The 21,622-nt window shown below is 38.7% G+C and overlaps 1 protein-coding gene across 1 annotated transcript in view; it reads left to right on the forward strand.

Annotated features, from left to right (window-relative positions):
• The first annotated feature begins 396 nt into the window (after positions 1–396).
• LOC107537507 (uncharacterized) overlaps positions 397–21,622 on the forward strand; it is a 160,777-nt gene continuing 139,551 nt past the window's right edge. The window contains exons 1-4 of the mRNA XM_087820727.1: positions 397–522; positions 1,988–2,064; positions 4,780–4,870; positions 6,768–7,001. Of these exons, the coding sequence (XP_087676853.1) occupies positions 397–522; positions 1,988–2,064; positions 4,780–4,870; positions 6,768–7,001 (528 nt within the window). The remainder of the gene's footprint in view (positions 523–1,987; positions 2,065–4,779; positions 4,871–6,767; positions 7,002–21,622) is intronic.

Here is a 21,622-nt window from a genome sequence, read left to right on the forward strand (position 1 = left end):
GCGGCTTTGGCACTGTGAAGCAGGCTATGAGGAGAGCATTGGTGAAGGCTAAAGGACCTTGAAGATGTTACTAGAGACCTCCTTTGAGAAGGATGTGAAGTGAGGGCTTGCAGGAGAGTGTGGAAAATCTTATTAGACATCAGAGGAAGGGAAATCTTTATTAGGGAGAATCAGAAAGTTTAGCAACACTGTTGCCTACAGTTACGCAGAAAGTAGAAAAGGTACCTCATGCATTGTGTGATCCGGCTAAGAAGATTTCTAACCAGAGGATTATGAATGCTCCCTGGTTTCTTCTCACTGCTTATTGTGAAATATGAGGGGAGAAAGATAAATTAGAGGGAGGACTATTAAAGTGAGTCATGACTTGCTGGTGTTGAAAATTCTCACCCTCCCAAGATGGTAAATGGTGCTAAAATGAAGACATGGCTTTGGAGCAAAGATCACATGCTAGGAAAATGGTCCAAGGTTGAAGCTAAGAGTATGACAGTCAAAGCTTTTGTTAAGGCTCCAGAAATATCAAAGGTAATGCTTCAGAATACTATCCCCTCAGACGAAAGTCATGCTAAAGAGATTAAGAGTGTGCCTCACAGTTCGTCTGAATCACAGTAGGATTTCTAGGGGGCTTGAGGTCATTCCCCCTCATCCTGCCAGTGATACAGAAGGTCCTATCTGGAAGAGATTTGTGGGCTTGGATTTTGGCTATTGAAGTGGACTTGGATGAGATTGAAAGAAGACCTATAAGGTTTTAAATGGGTTGGCATAAGCGGAAACATCATCTGCTTGGACCAAAAGGAACAGAGAAAGAACAAAATGAAAACAGACCTTTGGGCTCCCAATTCTACTGGCAAGAAGAAGACTAAGAAAACTACTTAGCTGCAAATGTTTGCTACTTATCATGAAAAAGGAAGGAAGATTTAGAGTGTGGAGCCAAGAGTCCAGAGGACAGAGCAGAGAGCCGTGGAGAATTATTCTCAGGCCTTGAGACTTAATCAAGGAACTGCCAACATTTGCTTGTCTGGATTTCATAATTGCTATGGACCCATGATCCTGGCCTCCTGTTATTCAAACCTTTGTGTAGTTCCCACCCCCCCACTGGACCACAGTTGATCTGTTTCAAACAGCAGAAATGATGGTCTGTTATTTCGAAGTTCAGGTTATAAAGAACTGTAGCTTCTTTCTCTCACTCTCTCTCTCTCATTCTTTTTTCATTCCCCTTCACTAAATACACTGATATTTCCTTATATGATACCCTTTTAGAGCATCTAGAGGAGTATTATTAACCTTGTTGACTGGCTATTTTGAGCCAGAATTCGCCTGTGCAACCGGCTACTTTTCCACACCTGAATACTCGTGACCGGTCAGCAAGGTGTTTAAAATTACTTAAAGTAATGTAAGTGCAGACACGAATTAACTCATGACCGGTCAGCAACATTTGGACATGCAAATATGTGTATACTTGTGACCGGTCAGCAAGGTGTTAGGTTACTATACATTATAGTTTGCATGGGATAGTCCTGGGTTATGTCTGTTGTCCGAGAATAATTAAATTTCCCCCTTTACTCCCAAAATGTCCTGGTTTGGGTGATAAATTATATATGATCACAAGTGTTATTAACATCTTTAGAATCAGATACACCCAGCCACGTGCCCATTTACTTTTTGTTAAACTGTACCATTGTGTGGTGTGTGTGTGATAGAGAGAGAAAGAGGGGGAAAAAAGAAGCTCTATTGGAATCCACTAAATATTTCTCCTTCATTTTAAATGTCGTTTACTATTTTCTCTACTTACCTGGCCAAAATGTAACTAAGCTGAGAGAAAGAAGTGAGATTCTATAATTGTGTGGCTGCTAAAGATAATTCCTGTGTTCTCATTTGTCTCCTAGAACCTTAATCAGTATATCCTGATTTTAGAAAAGCCAACTTTTACAAAGATGTTTCAAGTGTGTTTTGAATCAAGTTTATTTTATTTGTGTTTTCTTTCATGCAGGATTTGAAATCTGAAGGGGAGGAACTCAATCAATATATTCCCATGTCATGTTTAAAGACTGACAAAACATTTGAGAAGTAAGTTCCTTAATGGTAGATTTAATGTATTTTATTTTATTTTGTTTGTTTTGCTATGGATTAAATATGGGCCAGTTATAGGTGACAGTCACTCCCTAGTTTTATTCACCTGAAGGGTCAGGTTTGTGGGAACCATGACCTCATTTCCTCTTGGGATCTATTTCTGCCCCTTCATCCATATGTGGCACATTATACTAATGGGAGTATAGCTGGGAGTGTTGGGTGAAGGTTCAGAGGGATTCTCAAGTTAGGTGGTCTCACTCTGAACCTCAGGCTTTACCCTTTATGGCTATGTGAACTGGAACAAGGTGCTCAACATGCCTCAGTTTCTCTTCAGTTAAGCAGGAATAATAATAACTTGTTGGATTATTTTAAGGGTTAAATGAAATAATAAATATAATGTATTTAAAAGTTTGCTTTGAGCCCAGCCAGCCTGGCTCAGTGGTTGAGCATAGACCTGTGAACCAGGAGGTCACAGTTGGATTCCCAGTCAAGGCACTGCCAGGGTTGCAGGCTCTATCCCCAGTAGGAGGCCTGCAGGAGGCAGCCAATCAATGACTCTCTCTCATCATTGAAGTTTCCATCTCTCTCTCCTTCTCCCTTCCTCTCTCTGAAATCAATAAAGACATACTAAAAAAAAAAGTTTGCCTTGAGCATGCTAAACACTCAATAAATACTAGTTAATACTGTCCATTGGTGTTTCATTAGGGATGAATTTTACCCCTAGGGGACATGTGGCAATATCTGGAGACATTCTGAGCATCCTGATAGACTGGGGAGGGTCTGTTAATGGCATCTCTTGGGCAGAGGCCAGAGATCTTACTGAACATTCTGCAAAGCACAGACCAGCCCCTGCAACAAAGATTTGTGGTTCAAAATGCAAATAGTGCAGAGGCTGAGAAAGTCTGTTGTCCATCACTGCTCTCCATTCATCGTCATTTTACTTAACCTATAATCCTACTAGCAGTGAAAATAAGGGATTAACTGGAGTGGGACCTGTCTCTCTGAGAACACTATTCAGTGCCCAAGAGAATAGGCCGTTCTGACAGGATTATATATTGCTGAGGTGTCATTTTAATGCTCAGGGTCGAGATCAGTGAGGTGTAGAATAGCATGCCTCCCCTGCCCAGCATTTCTAATGATAGGACTTTATACCAGGAAAATGGCCAGGGAGGTCTACAAGACGTTATATACAAGACAGCTAATTATAGGCTAACTTACAGCAGTGAAAAATGGAACTAACCTAAATTTCCAACAATAAGGGATTTTTTAAATAAGTTGTGGCATAACTTTAGAATTAAGTGCTAGGTCATCATTAAAAATAATGCTGTAGAAAAAAAATTAATTTCATTGAAAATGCCCATAGTATAGAAGGTAGAAAGCACAGGTTTAAGTATATAAATGTTCTATGGGAGGAAGGAAAAGAATAATACTGTGCCACAGGCCCTAATGCCATAGTGAGCTGAGTGAGGTCTGGTCTGGTTTGGGTTTAGGAAATGGCTGCTCCAAGGGGACACAGATAGATAGGGTTATCTCTAGGTACCTGCTGTCATGTTAAAGCTGTGTATTAATCTTTTGATGAGCACTGTGTTCCTTTTGACTAAGGAAGGTATTTTTAGGAAATCTTTAATTACAGAGAACTGGAATTGCAGCGGAGTACCTTGTTTCCCCCCTTCCCCCCTTAGGATGATAATTAGAAATTCAGCATTTGATTATTAAGTTTTTAGGATATTTCATGAATGCCTTACAATTCTTGCCAAGGGAACAAAGAAAGAAACTGAGGAAAACATCCCACTATGGTTAACATAACATGTTTATGTTTACTAATGAAATCTGTTTACCTTCATAACTGTATAATAGAGCCATTAAAGACAATAGATACAGTAGTTTAAAAGTAATAAAATTTACAACAAAGTGTATTTAATTTGAAATTGAATTGCTAGCAAATGGGTGTCCTAATGAACCCTTGTGTCAATGTAGCTCTAACCAAATTAAGGGAAATCATTTCTATTACAGGAAACTAAATCAGCTGTGAGATCCAAAAAGGCCATTCCTCTGGTGGGGGTATAGTCATTGTCACAGATGGCCCTGCTTCTGGAATTAAGCTTAAGTCAGGAGAAGTGGAATGCAAGATCCTTCTTAATTCAAATGCATTTGGGAAAGTAGGTGAATGTGTTTAGGTCTTGTGAGGCTGAAAAACAAACCAAAAATAAAAGCAAACGAACCTTAAATAAAGTGAAAAGAAAAAAAAAAAAAGCCCAGAGAACGTTGTAAACATAGAAATAGATCTTGATATCTGGCCATTGCTTTAAAAAAGGAAAAGTTTACATCATATCAGTTATTCATCTATTTAAACGATTCCCCCCCGTAGGGTTTCTCTATCAATTTATAAGATTGAAGGGGTGCAGCAGACAATGAAGTGGCAGCAGGTCTTAATAACTATTTGGTCTTCTGCTAATTTACAAAACAAGCTGTATTTTAATTGTTGTGAGGTCGGTCGCTAATATAGTGAGTCCTATATTTTATTGGGTCACATTTCAAAAGCTCCTCACCTCCCGACTTTAATCAACTGCAGCAACTGTAAGGCGGTGTTTAACTAATTCCCGGTGAACCTGACAAAATGCTTAAGGAAAACACCCAGCCGTGCCGTGGTTGCAAAGGCAAGAGCCCCTTCATCACACCCCTTGGCTAATTCCTCGTGCTCCTGTCTCCCAGAGCTCCACGTCTGCCGCTCGCCGCAGAGCTGACTGTCTGCACCGGAGACCGAGCTCCTGGGCCACGGGGAGCGGCGGGGCCTTGCTGGAAGGTGAGGCCCTCCGACTTCCTTTTCCTCTGATGCAACTTGTGAAACGATGTCAGTTTCATTGACTTCCTTTCCTGTTGTGCTTTTCCTCCTGTAGGGCCTTTTAGAGAAACAGACTTTTAGCAGATCTTCAGTATTTTTGAGCAGAATTCTGGAAGCAATTGGAATTCCTCAGAACTGTGTCCGTTGTCCTCGGCTGGGCTCTCACTAGGCAGGGAGCAGGCCATGCCCATGAGACGAGGCTTGAGATTTGATGAATCTCCCGTCTCCTTTCCCTACTTGTCTGACACTCGCTTTGAGAAAGGTTGTAAATGCAAGAGAGATTGTAGTATAATTCCTCAGACTGGCAGCCGTGCCCCCTAGTCACTATCCGATTATCTTCCAAATTGCTGTGTTTCAGAGAGATAAAGATTTTTTATGGCTTGCTGACTTGAAACAACCACAAGAGCCAGCGAAGGGATGGCTCAGCGGCCATGCATAGTAATTCCATTGGTAAATGACAAAATCTTTGTTTGTGTGACATTTCCAAAATTACTACAGAAGATGAATCTAAAATACAAAATGTCACATTTGGCATGCAAAACTATCACAGTACATTTCAGTATAAAATTCATAGAGGCGTTTAATTTAGAATGTGTTTAATAGCTCAGTCTGCCTGCATCAGTAATCCTGCCTTGAGGTTTAAAGAGATTGTCTTATTTATTCACATGGTGCTAATTTTAAAAATATTTTTGGAAACCAAAATGTTAAGGTTAAGTCTTTTCTGTTAATTAAGATTTTCTAATTAAACCAAAAATAATTGTTATTCTGATTAGTTTTTAAGTATGACTTGTATGAAAAAACAAAAGAAGGTGAAAAACTTTCACCGTTTATTTAACTGTGATTTGATTCCAGAAGTGTACCGTCCATATGGAAATATATATTATCTTTCACAAAGGAAAGTGTAGGCAGGATTAAAAGGTGCTTACTGCTGGCTGTAGATTAATGAGTGGTGCTATAACTCGGGTAGCCAAGAGAGTAACCTGCTTCCAAAAATGACATTTTTTTTTTTTTTTTGCTTAAAGCACAATGTAATAGAGAATTCTTCAAAGTCAAATTATTCTGAAGACTATTAGGGACTTGTGAGTACAGAAAACATGACTTAATGACATTTGAGTTATTAATGATCCCAGTTTAATTTTTGTTTAATCTGAAACAATAGTCCATTAAAAATCTTATCACTTTGCATAAACTTTTTAGCACTTATTAAAAGTGAAGACGGCCTATTTCTCTTGGTGGAGGTAAGCAGTTCAAATGGCCTGTAAAATCTGATTGAGTCACTTTCTTCAGTTCCATGTAACTTAGACTGTTTTAGGCTGAGGCACATACCAATGCTGTGCACCCACTTTATTTTTTTGACTCTCCACTTAAATCAAATCACAGTATTCCGTCTGGCGAGGTGTTAGTCTGACCTGCTTGGCGCCTTACTCCTCATGGTGGCATTTGGTCCGTGACTGGTGTTGCAGAGGCAAGGGCTGTCCCTTTTCGAACTCGGAATCTGCAGGGTACTGCTCCTGTCCACCCATCCCAGACATCTGAGGCGCGCTGTGTGGTTTCCAGCAGTGTTGGTTTCCTGTTAATTCTTTCTTATTATAATAGCCCGATGGTTTCTGATGTCACAGATCATTAACATACCTTGCTTAAAAACTGGCTAAACTTTCCCTCGCATAATTGGCAAGCTTGCCTTTTGACCCTCTAATTATATAGCGTGTGTACTCCTCTGTTAGCATTGCTAATACCTTACAATTACACGTTGAGTAAAAATAATTGTCTACTTTTCCCCTCTGAGAAGAGCACTGTGGCCAAGTGTGCGGTTTTACCCGGTTCCTGTGTAACTCAAGAGCCCCGTCTCTTCCTTTAGCTTGGACAGCCTCAGTCTCCTCAGCCCCTTCAACTACAGATGAAATGCATAAGGGGCTTGAAGGACAAGGCTCCCCAGGGCTCTTACCGCCTCAGAGTGTCGCTGCTCAGTCGGCCAGGCGGCCGTGTCTGGCAGCGATGGCACACAGAGCAACCGAAGGCCAGAAGCCACCCAGTGAGGCACGACGGACACTTTTACGATGTGGGACTGTATTTCCATGAGGACCTTTATGTGGTAAGTTGGTCTTTTTGGACATACATCACTTTTTATTTAGCTTCCCTGCTTTCCCTGTCTGTCTACGTTTTCATCTCTGTCTGCAGCTTCCTCCCCCCCCCCTCCCTCCGTTCCTTTCTTCCTGCCTTCAGCAAATACCCAATAACCACCGTATGTGCCAAACACTGTGCTGTGGACTTTACAAAGACTCCCTACGTCCTGTGTAAAACAGAAATGTCATCCTTATATGTCAAGAACATAGATCATGGATTCTTGGTGCATTTAAGGATTTACATGCTAAGAGATCACTAACATGTGTATTTTGTATGTAACATGTATATTTCGATGTGTGTATTTTTGGGTGTATTTTGCCTGTGCGTAGGCAGTCAGGGACACTGATTTTAGGTGGGACCCAAGGGTTGGGTAAGAGGACGTGTTGGAGGGATTGTTCAGAAAATATATTATGAATATAGGGTAATGTGCTTACCATGCAAAAGTACCGGAGAAGACACTGTGTTGGGGGAGGGAGGGAGATTAGGGAGTTGTCTGAATGCAGGGATACGAAGTAGAGGTAGGAGATCGAGTTACCTGTGGAAGCAGAGGGAGAGCTCAGCTTTCTGTGGGGCTCAGCACTGGACAGATTGTCTCCAGGCAGCTCCAGCCCAGGGAAAGAAAAGAAAGAGGCCGGGCTGGTTCCCAAGCCCTTACTCCAGCCGGAGCATCGACTGCTGGGTGTGAGCACAGGCTGCTCACAACTATGGCATTGCCTTGCACTGTTAATTCGAGCGACTGAAACAAACATTATGAGTCAACATAGACATCACAGAGCGATTTTTAAGAAGAAAATAATTTCTTACTAAAATAGATTAGCGTGTGCTTTCTTTCCCCACTTCTCTTTAGGTCTTGTCTTAAAAGTTATTCTTTTAATTAATTCTAGTATGTGGTATTTCATGAAGGGTGACAATATATTAGTCACATAAATGTATTCCTCAGATAATGAATTGCAATTATTCTGGCCACTGAATGATCAACTGAAATTTAAATGGAAAATGTAGCTGTAACAATGAGCAATTTTGTAAAGTAGGTTTAAAAACTACAAACCTAGGATGTCCTTATTTGCCTCCAATATCTGAGAAGAAAAGAGATTTTTAATCTCTATTTTTTACCACCTTTACTTTTTAGGTATCAAAGACCTTTTGAGGACAGTGACAGTCCCCCCCCCCCCACAACTCCATGTTGTTTGGAAGTTGATAGGAGTTAAACCCAAAAACAGCCTACCTTTGGTAGACGTTTAGTGAAGGGCGCAGCTTAACCCTAAGCTGTAGCCACCACCAATGTCACACATAGTTTGTTGACTTGGTAGTGATGGTGGTGGTGGTGACACAAGAAGTCCTTTTGAAACAGTGACTTGAACTCTTGAAGGAAAAGACATCCAAGAATCACTGAGGAGCCAAGTCTCAGTTGGCCCATCTGTGACATGGGGATAACACCTGCCTACCAGTGACATTGTAAAGAATGACTGAGATAACACTTGTGGAACTACACAGTGCTACTAAGTAGTAAGAATTCAAAAGCTTCTTTTATTATTACTGTTACAATCATTCTGTCTCTTTGATAGTGAAGCCCATACATTCTTACCCGGTGGACTTTCATTTAAATATATATGACAAATGCTCATATTTCAGGTACCTTTTGAATTAACCTTGCTTGAGAACAATGCAGGTTAACATTTTTTCCCTCTAATGAGTCATCCCAAAGGCCTTGTTAAGAAGTGTGAGATACATGTGAGAAGGCTTAGGCGGGGGTGGGTATGGAAAGGGCTTTTCCCCTGGGGAGCCCATTGCCTCTGCAAAGCCAGACATTGAGAACAATTACCAAGGGGGCCATAGGCATAGCTCAGCCCTTGAACTGAGGTCTTGGTTCTCACCGTTTACCTCAGAGAGATTTCAGGAATGTGGTGTTAGCTAAGATTTTAGTTAATAATTTTAAAAAGGGTCCAATCATTACTCAATAGGCAATACATTCTTTGGTGCATTTAAATTAAGAACCTAAAATTTTGAAAGTATGGGAAGCTAGATTACAAAAAATATTATTCAAGGAGCTTGTTTTCTAGAACCATCTGCATAAATAACTGTTTTACATCGAAAGATGATATAATTATTTTTATTATTGTTATGATTGGTTTAGATGTCCATCCCTGTCTCCCCCCACCAGAGCATGAACCCTGAGTGCAGAAGCCACATCTATGCTGTGTTTGCTCTGAGGATATTCCATGCATGCTGTTGACTCTTCCTAACAGAATGTGCTACAGATCAAATGCCAGGAAGACCAAGAGGTCCATGTAGGGAGAAGGGAAAAATCATTAAGAGGCTGGGGTTGCAAAACTGCTCACCATGTTAAAAAGCGCATCAAGTCTGCAGAGAAAACAGAGGCTAGTTATTCCTCCAAGAGTAAAATGCCTTTTCCCCTTCCTGCCAAACAGAACAAAAAGCATCTTGGAATAGTTGAAATAACAACCCCAAATTTTCTTCCCCTGTGTCAGAAGCAAACAAACAAAAATAATTACCTCCTGCCACAGTCAAGGAAAATTTACTCTTTAACAGCCTGACAAAATGTCACTGAATTACATCCATCCCTTGGTATCTCCTGGCAAAATCCTGAGCCCCCAAAGAAATACACTTGGCTAGTTCACTTTCAGCGTATATAAGAAAAGTACAAAATTCAAGACATAAACAAAAACAAGAAAAGCACCAAAACCTCCAGAACTTGACAGGAAAGAGAAGTCATCTGAGGCTGTTTGATTTCAGAATAAAAATGCTGTTGCTCAAAGTCTTGTTCATTCCATTGGGCTCTACCCAATAACAGCAAGTTTTTTCACTAACCACACAATTCTGCCTGCCAGTCACTATGCTAGCGGCTTGTGGGAGACTGACAGTTAAAACAGCAAGTTTTCAAGTAATGCAATTTTTTAATAATAGGAATGGACACACAAAAAGACATATATGCACAGTGTGCATGGAATTGGTATGAGGAGATTTAAGATACATATGCCATTACTTTAAAAATACAAGTCTGGGACAGGGTCATCTCTATTCTTACCCCCCGAGTAGGAGAAATAGGCTTCATGGAGGCCTTTGAGAGCGCAGGGCATCTTAGACATGCGAACTGGGCGAGATGCCGTCTGTTCCTATACGGAAAGGGGGAGCTCAGGAGGCACTGACCAAACCAAAGGGCAGGTCCTAGCCACAGGAGCAGCGCTGAGTCTGCTGAGGAAATGTTCGCATTTTCCATTTGTAAGGTCACAGTGCCGGTGGATCTGGGAATGAGGATACAATGTGATAGTGTCAAAGTTGGCTTTCCTTTGGCATTGGGCGAGGCCAGCAGGCAAACACTTGAAGGCTAAAGTGAAGAAGGTGCTTATAGGGTTTGAGAAGGCTCCTGAGGGAGGCAACAAATATTCTGGTGATCCCAAAGGTATATCGCTCCAGACATGCATAGAACCACATCTGGATACTATTGCTTGGATTTTTGTCCCAAATAATCCCACATCTTAGCATTGTTTTTTTCCCTGTATTTTAAGGTGGTCAAATATGATGAATTAACTAACAAGTCTGAGCTTCAGTCCCCTCAGTGTGAAATGAGGTAATAACAACCCCCTATTTGAGTTACTGTAAGAATCAGATTAAATTACAGTCTCTAAATTTAGGCTCATTAATTTTGAGTATCGTGCTTGAAGATTTTTAGTAATTCCTTGGTAGAGACATTTGGAACCTATTTGTCTTTTCACACTTATCCTGAGAATATTTTAAATAGAAAACATTGCTTTCATTGTCGATCATGTTCACTAACAGCAAATAGGCTGGGATCTTTGGGAAGAGATGTGTGAAAAAATACACCTTTTGACTTTCAGTTCTGGCAGGATGATAAACTAAGTTAAATGTCTGGATTATGTTAGTTTACCACCCTTACAGAATTAGAAGTTAAAGGCATATTTTGTTTTCAGGTTATGTTCGATAAACATCTAGAAATTTTAGATGAGATATAAGCAAAAGGCTTTTATTTATTTATTTAATTTATTTTTTATTTTTTTATTAAACTTATCGGGGTGACATTAGTTAATAAGTTTATATAGATTTCAAGTGTACAATTCTACAATACATCATCTGTATATCACATTGTGTGCCTACCGCCCAAAGTCAGATCTTCTGTCGCAATATATTTGACCCCATCTACTTTTTACTACCTTTCTCCTACCCCCTTCCCTCTGGTGACCAACATACTGTCTGTGTCTATGAGTTTTTGTTTGTTTTTCTCGTTTGTTCATTTGTTGCTTTTAGTTTTATATCCCACATATGAATGAAATCATGTGGTTCTTACCTTTTCTGACTTATTTTGCATAGCATGAGATTCTCAAGATCCATCCATATTATTGCAAATGACAGCATTTCATCTTTTCTTATGGCTGAGCACGATTCTACTGTATACATGTATACACAGACCAGGAGCAGAATTGAGAGCCCAGAAATAAACCCACATGTATATGGGCAAATAATTTTCAACAAAGGAGCCAGAAACACACAATGGAGAAAAGAAAACTTCTTCAATAAATGGTGCTGGGAAAATTGGAAAGCCACATGCAAAAGAGTGAAAGTAGATGGCTGTTTGTTACCATACACAAAATTTAACTTAAAATGGATCAAAGACCTCAATATAAGACGTGAAACAATAAATTAAATAGAAGAAAACATAGGTACTAAACGTATAGACTTTGTTCTTACAGAGGATTTTATGAATTTGACCCTAAAGATGAGGGAAGTAAAGGCAAAAATAATTTAATGGAACAATATCAAACTAAAATGATTCTGTACAGCTAAAGAAACGGCCAACAAAATAAAAAAGCAACATACTGAATGACAAAAGACATTTGGTAACAACAGCTCTTACAAGGGGTTAATATCCAAAATATATAAAGAACTCATACAGTTCAATACTAAATAAACAAACAATCTAACTAAAAAATGGGCAGAGGACCTGAGCAGACACCTCTCCCAAGAAGACATGCAATTGGCCAGTGGATATATGACAAAGATGCTCAACGTCACTAGCTATTAGGACAATGCAAGTCAATACTACAATGAGATACTACCTCTCACCTGTTAGAATGGCTATTATTAATAAAACAAGAAATAACAAGTGTTGGAGAGGTTAGAGAGAAAAAGGACCCTCATTCACTGCTGGTGGGAATGTAAACTGGAACAGACATTATGGAAAACAGTTTGGAGGCTCCTCAAAAAATTAAGAACAGAGTTACCATATGATCCAGCAACCCCTTTTCTGGATATCTACCCCAAAATTTTGAAAACATTTATTCATTAAGATGCATGTACTTCTGTGTTCACTGCAGCATTATTCACAATGGCCAAGACGTGGAAACAGCCCAAGTGTCCTTCGATAGATGACAGGATAAAGCAAAAGGCTTCAGATAAATTGATGAACACTGTAGAAAGAAAGGAATTTCCATGGGTACCAGAACTGAAGAGGACATTTAAAAGCAGACAGGGAATGGGTAAACTGGCTGTGACTGCTTGGGAAGAAATTATCAGTCTTGTTGATAAAAAGTTTTGCATCTCAATGAACAGTGTAAAGATGAGGTTTGGGGCCTATTAGGTGTGGAGTGTTGAAAGAAAATCTTCTGAATAAATCTCGGATATCCAAGACTAGTCTAAAAGGGAGACTAGACAAAAATATCTGCTCACCAATAGAGGGAAATAAGAATTTTATCTTTTTCTATCTAGACTCTGCTTAAAATTGTGTATCTCCTAATAATATGCAATAGAATTTTTGTAATGGAAAAAAGATAGTAGTTGAAATTAAAAATTTAAAAGATACAGTACACAGATTAGACCCTCTGAAAAGAGAGCTAATGAACTGGAAGCCAGATCAGAGGAAATTGTCTTGACTCTAGCACTAAAAGAGAAAGAGATGGAAAAAAGAGAAGTGACTTGAAAAAACACAGAAGAGAAGGTCGAAGGTGCATCTTATAAAATTCCCAGAAGCAGAGAATATGGAGGATAAGGGAATAAACACTTCATGAAGAGATAACAGCTATTAATTTCCTGGACTCCCCAGAAAACATGAATAACCAGATTAAGGAATCAGAAATTCTGAGCAAGGCACAGTAAAACCAATCCACACCTGGACATACTGTAGTGAAACTACACGTAATGCCGTTGTAATAACCTGGTTATTATTTAACAGGAAAGGAGGGAAAGGGGAGACCAGATAATATAGGCATGCCATTGATATAGCTTTGCAAAAAAGCTGTATTTAATGCTTTCCAAGTCTGGCCCCCCTGATTGATGGGGGAAGGGACTGTTCAAAGGCAGTGCAGACGCAAGCCCAGGAAGGCCTGAGTGACGTGGGAAGATGCTCGCCTGTCAGTCACTCCTGGAAACAGGTGCTTGGCAGGATGGGCACGGCCACTGCAAGTGCTCAAAATCTAAATATATAAACTTCTAGACAAAGGAGCCATTCTCATGGCCCCTGGGTGCCTGGCTCCTGTGACTGCTTTCTTAGGGGCATGTCCCCTCTGCCCACGTGGCTCACGGCCATGTTGGGCTCCACACAAGGACTAACAGACCTTAATCTGGCCTGAATGCTGAGCCCCACCCGCCTGCCACAGGAAACATGGAACAGGAGCTCTGCACGTTGGCCTTGTTTCTGGCTCTGCTGAACTCCCAGCTGCCCCTCTTTCAGGGCTGGCTTGGGGGAAATGGGACAGTGCAACCCAAGGAATGTAACTCCACGCCAGTAAAATCTCCCACATCCCATCCCCCCTGGGGGCTTCTGCAAACGCTTCCTCCAGCGGTGCCCCAAGAACCTCCACCTCACTCCCGTGAGTGACCCGGGAGTTGAATTCTCCGCCAGCACAGAAACCTACTGAAGACAATTGAAAAATATATTCAGAATTCAGGGAGAAAAATTTCAAAAAGATCTCTAACCTATCATTTGAGAGTTGGGACAGGGGTGTTCCAAATAGATAGGAACATTTTTAACTAAGAATATTGTATTAGTTTCCTAAAGGTGCCATCACAGAGTACCACAAACTTAGTGGCTTAAAGCAAAGAAATTGATTGTTTCATAGTTCTGGAGGCTAGAAGTCTGAAATCAGGGTGTGGGCAGGGCCATGTTCTGAAGGCGCTAGGGAAAGAACCACCTGTGCTCCTCTCCTAGCTCCTGTAACAAGTGTTCCTTGGCTTGTAGATATATCCTCCAATTCTTGGTCTTCTCATGGCATTTCCCCTGTGTGTCTTTGTTCCATCTTCCTTCTGTGTGTGTTTCTGCATACAAATTTTTTCTTTTTATAAGGACACCAGTCATTTGGATTTAAGGTTCACCCTAATGACCTCATTTTAACTTGATGAAGTCTGTGGAGATCCTATTTTCAAATCAGGTCACATTCTGAGGTATTGGGGGATCAGGATTTCAATATATCTTCTTTGGGAGGACACAATTCAACCCATAACAAATATACACTGTACAGAAACTTGCTGAAAGAACAAAGGATATCTTTCAAGAGCTGGGAAGAACAGAAGAACTAATGACACATTATTCTTCTGAAATTTCTATGTTTGAAATGTTTTATAATTTTAAAAAGGAATATTAAGTAGAAGTACGTCTTTTCTATTAAATTTTAATAAAATAGACAATTAAGAACATTTGAATAGCAAAAGAAAGAATAAATGATCATTTAATTCGCATAATTAAATGATTATTTTTCAATAATTAACTCAATAAAAACTCAAAGTTAAATGTGGATTGAGGCTAAAGCCTCTATACTTTTACATGACATGTACACCGCAGTTTGGAAATCACTAATTTAAACCATTAATATATGTTTCTAATTGTAAACCATCTTGTTTACAATTGGAAAGATAAAAAGTTATAGCAAACATTACTATAGGAAAGCCTTAAATTAAGAAAATAATATTATAAGAAAATTACACAGATCCTTTGAAAGTTTGGGAAAAGATTTTGTCTTTTCTTCAGCTGTACTTGGTTTCTAGTACAATAATATGAATAACTAAAGATGGAATGTGTAGAGCTTATAGAAGACTAAAAATGCATTGAAGTACTTTTTACAAATATAAAATCATAAATTAAGAATTGTGATAATTATGGTCTTATAATTGTCTAGCATGATCATCTTTTTTGGGTGACATTGAAAAATACCATTATTGAACTTTGGCAATGATATTTGAACTAAAGAAACTTCTGTTAATTATTAGAACTGCTATGTGTATAATTCTCATTTTCGTCAGGTACAGGAATTAGCCAACTTAAAAAAAGAAAAACAATAGATTAAAGAAACAAAACCAGCAAAATTTAAGCAAAGAACAATGATTAATGAATTTTTAAAAAATTCTGAAAGGCCTTGTGTTCCCGTGGGGCCAATCCTCAGGCAGATGTAACAAACGTGACCAGGCCCCTCTGTGTGGAGCAGGTAACCATGCTGACTCCAACTTTGCTGACATTACAGGGTTATTTCTGGAAGCCTGCAACATTCTGCAACAATTTCTTTAATGATTCCATTAAGGCCGTGGTTTCCTTCAATTTAGGCTTACATATTTTATTTTTTATATTACCCTATGCCAGAAAGAAAATAAAGCTATATCTTGGATTGAATGTCTGTGTCACTAAAAAAAAAAATCACTTGATTTTGATGGTACTTGACCTCATTTTATTTGATAAGTATGTCTGATTTTTTGAATCACATGTTGGCATGTGGATAAAAATCATTTATGAAGACTAGTTTAAAGGCAAAAAATGACTTACCTTACACTAAATTGTGGCAATCTTGAGGATTCCGTCGTTAATCTGCTCTTTACTTATTTGTGATCGACTAAGGCTTTTTATTTAATGAAATAAAATACATTTAAATAACTGATAACATCTTTTGTAAATGCTATCACAGAAAGTTTCCGTATGTAGATTTAAATATAAAGAATAGATACTGGAGTCCAGGATGATAAGATGGTGGATAAATGTGTGCTCTTCACCTTGATTTAAGTTCTGCTTCAAAACCTAATTAGTAAAGTGACTTAGAGCAGCTATGCAACCTCCCCTTGCCTCTGTTATCTCAACCGTAAAACAGTCATCACAAGAGCCCTCATTGATCTCATTATGTCACCACCAACAGGGGCGTGTCCAGGGTAAAGGCTACAGTGCCACTCAGCTTCCCACATTTTGCAAGGACTAAAATATTTTAAAATTAAGAACAAATCAGCTTTTAAAATTAAATAAACAAAACCAAATATATATCTTAAATAAAGTTTTGGTTAACTAAAGTATACTGTTACTATTTCTGTTTATAATATGCCCATAATTACATTATTTGAAAGGAAAAACTGAGCGATTGTGAGCAGTACCTGTACATATCTTTATAGCCTAAGTCCTTCCTTTATAAAACCAGTAGGTATTTTTAGACCAAAATAGAGTTTGCTGTTTTTACCATTTTTACCAATATTATGACACTTAACCTCAAAAGAAATGGGTGAGATTGACATTAACATTTTTATATCACAGATGAGAAACTCAGTTTTGGAGAAATAATGCAAGTGACCCATGATCATATAGCCTATGAGGGAAGTGCTGGGAATGCAACCTCTGCTTATAATTCCAGATACTCAACCTTTTATAATTTTATAACTCCAAAGAGGGCTTTCTTCTAACCCCAGGGGCATCACCAATGTGCCCATGGTCATCATTGACTAAAAAAGTCTTCCCATCACATCACTTTATCATTCCCCTTTTAAAACCATTTGGTGATTTCCCATTGTTCTTTGGGTAAATCAAACTGCTTGCTCTGGGCTCAAAGACATTTGTAATATAGCCTCAGTCTACTCTCATCAGACAGAGCCAACCTCCCTCTACCTACCCAACCATCCTTCCAGCTCAAGCTGTACCCAAATTCTGTATATCCTTCAAGTTCTGGCATTGTCCCCATGTTAACTCCTACCTATCCTTCATATTCCAAAGCCAGTCACTTTTACAAACATTAATTAGCTGCAACAAGATTCCCGGTGTTTGAGGGCAAAGGCCATACCACGTGTACTGGTGTGTTCTTCAGAGAGAACAGTACTTAAACATACAGGTCCTCAACAGTACATGAGTTGTTCTGCTGAGTCATGTCTTATTTCCTGATCCACATAATTGGGAGATATAGGAAAATGTTGTTTCAAGCCACTACACTTTGGAATAGTTTGTTCTGGAGCAACAGATAATTAAGAACTTATTTAGCCCCTTCTGTGACCAAATGCTATAATGAGAGCAGGAGAACTAAAGCCAGGGCCATCTCCTTAAAGCGCTTGGGTAGCTTCTGCAAATTGAAACTGGGTGCTTAAAGAAAAAAAATCATTTTATTTCTAAATTCTGCTTTGGGTCACCCAAAAACCACTTGGGTCTTCTGTGAAATGACTTGTGATTTATGCTTTGTGCATATAAAAAGTAGATAAAAGAGGTGGAAGTGGATAGATAGGGGGACGTTATGGACTGAATTGTGTGCCCACAAAATTCATATGCTCAAGTCCTAAATCATGGTGCCTCAAAATGTGATAGTATTTGCAGATAGGGTCTTTAAAGAGGAAATTAAGTTAAAATGAGGTCATTAGGGTGGGCCCTAATCCAATATGAGCAACTAGGGTTATAAAAGGAGATGAAAACACACACAGAAGGAATACAAATGGAGGGAAGACCATGTGAAGCCACAAGGAGACAAACCAAGGAGGGAAGCCTTAGAAAACAGAAACCCTGATGAAACCTTGATCTTGGACTTCTAGCCTCCAGAACTGTGAGAAAATAATTTTCTATTGTTTAAACCCCTCAGTCTCTGGTACTTTGTTATGACAGCCTTAGAGAACTAATACAAGAGCTCGTGAAGAACTGGTGACAGTGAATTGTCCTTTTATCCAGTGGGAAAGAAGCAGCAACAATGGACTTCACCCTTTCAGATTTCAGTGTGTAAACCTGGCATCTCTAAAATAAAGTCTGGCTCCTTGTTCCTTGGTGGAGCCACTTTCTGTGGAGGGCACATGGGCACCTCAGAAGCTCAGAGAAAGCCTCACTTAAACTCGCTGTGCCAGCAGACTGTCTCGTGTATCTATTGAGTTCTGAGAAGCGTATCAACCAGTTCATATTTATACGCCAGCACAGAAAGGTATCACTATTATAATAGTAGATGAGCACCATTTTTGTTTTACTGAAGGGAAATCCAATATGAATATAATAGCAACTTTTCAAAGATGACATTTAATCCATGCATATAAATCAAACTGAGAATCTATTCATTATTAAAAGGGTGGCATATTTTTATTACGTTGAGAATGAAGCACAAATACTGTGAAAAATTTAGTGCCTTTTCTTGAAATTTTAAGACACTTATCATGCAGTCATCTAGCTGGTACTAGCACTCATTTTAAAATATTGCCATGAAATTAATAAGTTTGAGGTTTTATGCCTGAAAAAGGGGATGCTCAATTTCAGTGAAACAGGCAAATTTATTTTTTATTTAAAGCTTCCTAAATACTTAAGATAGTAAAGTACTTAGGTAATGTTCTGGTTCTGGTCTGTATATGAAGAACATAGTTCATATTCTTGTCATTATTAGTCACGGCCACAATGTTCATCTCCGAAGTGCTTCCAGAAAACTACATATATCAGAAACTGATTAAAATGACCGAAAGCATTAATTCTTAAAATATCATGTTCCCAACATTTTGAAAGTGGATATTTTCTATGTGACATTTAATATCAGATAATTGAAATGATTTTAATAACTCATAGGAAGGAGTGGTCTTAGGGAAAATAGAGTCTGAGCATGATTGCTTTTATTGATTATTGATTATCAACATTAATAATGGATGGCCCTGCAGTATATTATGTCATGCGGCTTTATAAAGTTTTCCATTATATCAGTTAGTTATCAGTTGGAGGAAGGCCCTTTACTTCAGTTCTTGAAAGAGTCACTTCTGCTGGTCAAGGGGTTCCCGGACTTGTGAAAACCTTGATTCGAAATGGCTTTTCCTGAATTGCACCAGGGGGTTACAGGGCATTCTGCTTCCAGCAGTGGTCTGGTTCTGCTACTTTCTAGCATTCAAAACTTTAGGAAAATCTCTTAACCTAGCCTCAGTTCCCTCATCTGAAAAATGAGGTTTTGTGAGCATTAAATATTGTGATGTATAAATTACTTAGCATAGGAAATAATTAGTAGCTATAATTATTTTTATTATTATAATCCTCCAAGTAGAATGTTCTCTGCTTTCCTCTCTATCTTAGGATTCTCTAGCCCTACCTAACAACCCTTCAAGAAGTAATAGTTAATCCATTCTTGATTCTCTCCTCTGAGAAAATCAATTTTCTAAATTTATTTGATGCTATTTTGCCTCTATGCCTTGCTTCTGGGTGATGTGAGGGATTTCAAGGCCATCAGTGTAAAAAGTCACTTTATCTGCATGTCACATTCTCTGGCAGAGAGAGAGTAACGTGTATTGAGTGTCTGCAGTGTGCCAGTCACATCACTATGCACTTAATATACACTATCAATGCAAATGTCACACAACACAGTCCATCATTACATACATTTTACAGGTGAAAGAAACTGAGGATTTAGAGATAAGGACTTGCTGGGAATTTGAAGCTGAGATTCCAATCCAGATGTGAACCCCACAGTTCCACATCAAGTTTAACAATCTACCTTAAAGGAAGTAGCAAGAGCGGACATATCCATATTCTTTATTTGTAAATTACTCATAAATTCCTATTTTCTTTTATATTTTACCAGGCTTATTTCTGCTTCTAAAACCAAATGTCTCTTTTAAAAATTTTTCATTTTTAAAAATTTTTACATATTAATTGATTTTAAAGAGAAACATCAATATGTTGCTCCATTTATTTATGCTTTCATTGGTTGATTCTTGCATGTGTCATATCCAGGGATTGAACCCACAACCTTGCGTATCTGGAAAACGCTCTCACCAATGGAGCTACCCTGCCAGGCCTTCTCTCTCTTTTCAATCTCTTCCTCCTGTACTCTTAAAAGGACATGATCTCTTCATGTAGTAAACCAACATTTGGGAATGAGGTTTAATATTGGCAGGTGGTCACTTAGGAATATTTGGTAACACTAGAATATAAACTTCTTGAGAGTAGGAGCTTGGCTTTATTTTGTTCACTGCTGTACTTCTAAGCACCTAGAAACATGTCTGTCTCAATAAATGTTTTTATAATAAATGAACAAGCCTATAAATTCCGAAGAGTCATGTTGCAGTCTTCAAACAGACAGCTATTGACTGCCTTTTAGTTAAAAAATGTTTTTAGGTATTTTATTTTAATTTCCTTTATATTGAATTTATTGGGGGTAACATTGGTTAATAAAATTATACAGGTTTAATGTGTGTAATTCTATAATACATCATCTGTATATTGTATTGTGTGTTCACCACCCTAAGTCAAGTCTCCTTCCATCACCATTTATCCCCCTTGTGACCTCTTCTGCCTCCCTCCACCCGACTTCCCTCTGGTAATCATATTGTTGGCTATAAGGCTTTTTTTTTTCCTTAATCCTTTTACCTTTTTCAACCAGCCCTGAAACCCCCTCCCCTCTGACAGTTGTCAGTCTAGTCTCTATCTATGAGTCTGTTTCTATTTTGTTTGTTTATTTTGTTCATTAGATTCCACATATGAGTGAAATCCTATGACACTTGTCTTTCTCTGACTGGCTTATTTCACTTAGCATAATACTCTTCACGTCTATTCCTGCGGTCACAAAGGGTAAGATTTCTTTCTTTTTTTACAGCTGAGTAGTATTCCATAGTGTAAATGTACCATAGCTTTCTTATCCACTTATCTACTGATAGACACTTGGGCTGCTCCCAAATCTTGGCTGTTATAAATAATGCCGCAGAGAACATAGGGAGGGGTGCATATAATCTTTCAAATTCATGTTTCAGTTATTTTGTATATATTCCCAGAAGTGGAATCCTTGAGTCATAAGGCAGTTAGTTCCATTTTTAATTTTTTGAGTAAGCTCCATACTGCTTTCTGAAGTGGCTGCACCAGTCTGCATTCCCACCAACAGTGCATGAGGGTTGCCTTTTCGCTACACCCTTACCAAAACTTGTCATTTTGTTGATTTGTTGATGATAGCCATTCTGGCAGGCCTGAGGTGATATCTTGTTGTGGTTTTAATTTACATCTCTTTGATGATTGGTGACATTGAACATCTTTTCATATGTCTATTGGCCATCTGTATGTCCTCTTTGGAGAAGTGTCTATTCCAGTCCTTCGCCCATTTTTAAGTTGGATTGTTTGTGTTTTTGGTGTTGACTTGTATAAGTTCTTTATAAGTTTTGGATATTAATCCCTTATCAGGTGTATTGGTGAATATATTCTCCCATTCAGTGGGTTATCTTTTCATTTTGTTGATGGTTTCCTTTTCTATGCCAAAGCTTTTTAGTTTGATGTTGTCCCATTTGTTTATTTTTCTTTTTGTTTCCCTTGTCTCAGGAGCTATATCATAAAAAATTATTGCTAGGAGAAATGTCTTGAGATTTTACTGCTTTTGTTTACTGCTAGGATTTTTATGG

The sequence above is a fragment of the Miniopterus natalensis genome, chromosome 9 (assembly GCF_054644295.1).
Source record: "Miniopterus natalensis isolate mMinNat1 chromosome 9, mMinNat1.hap1, whole genome shotgun sequence".
Classification (NCBI taxonomy): Eukaryota; Metazoa; Chordata; class Mammalia; order Chiroptera; family Miniopteridae; genus Miniopterus; species Miniopterus natalensis.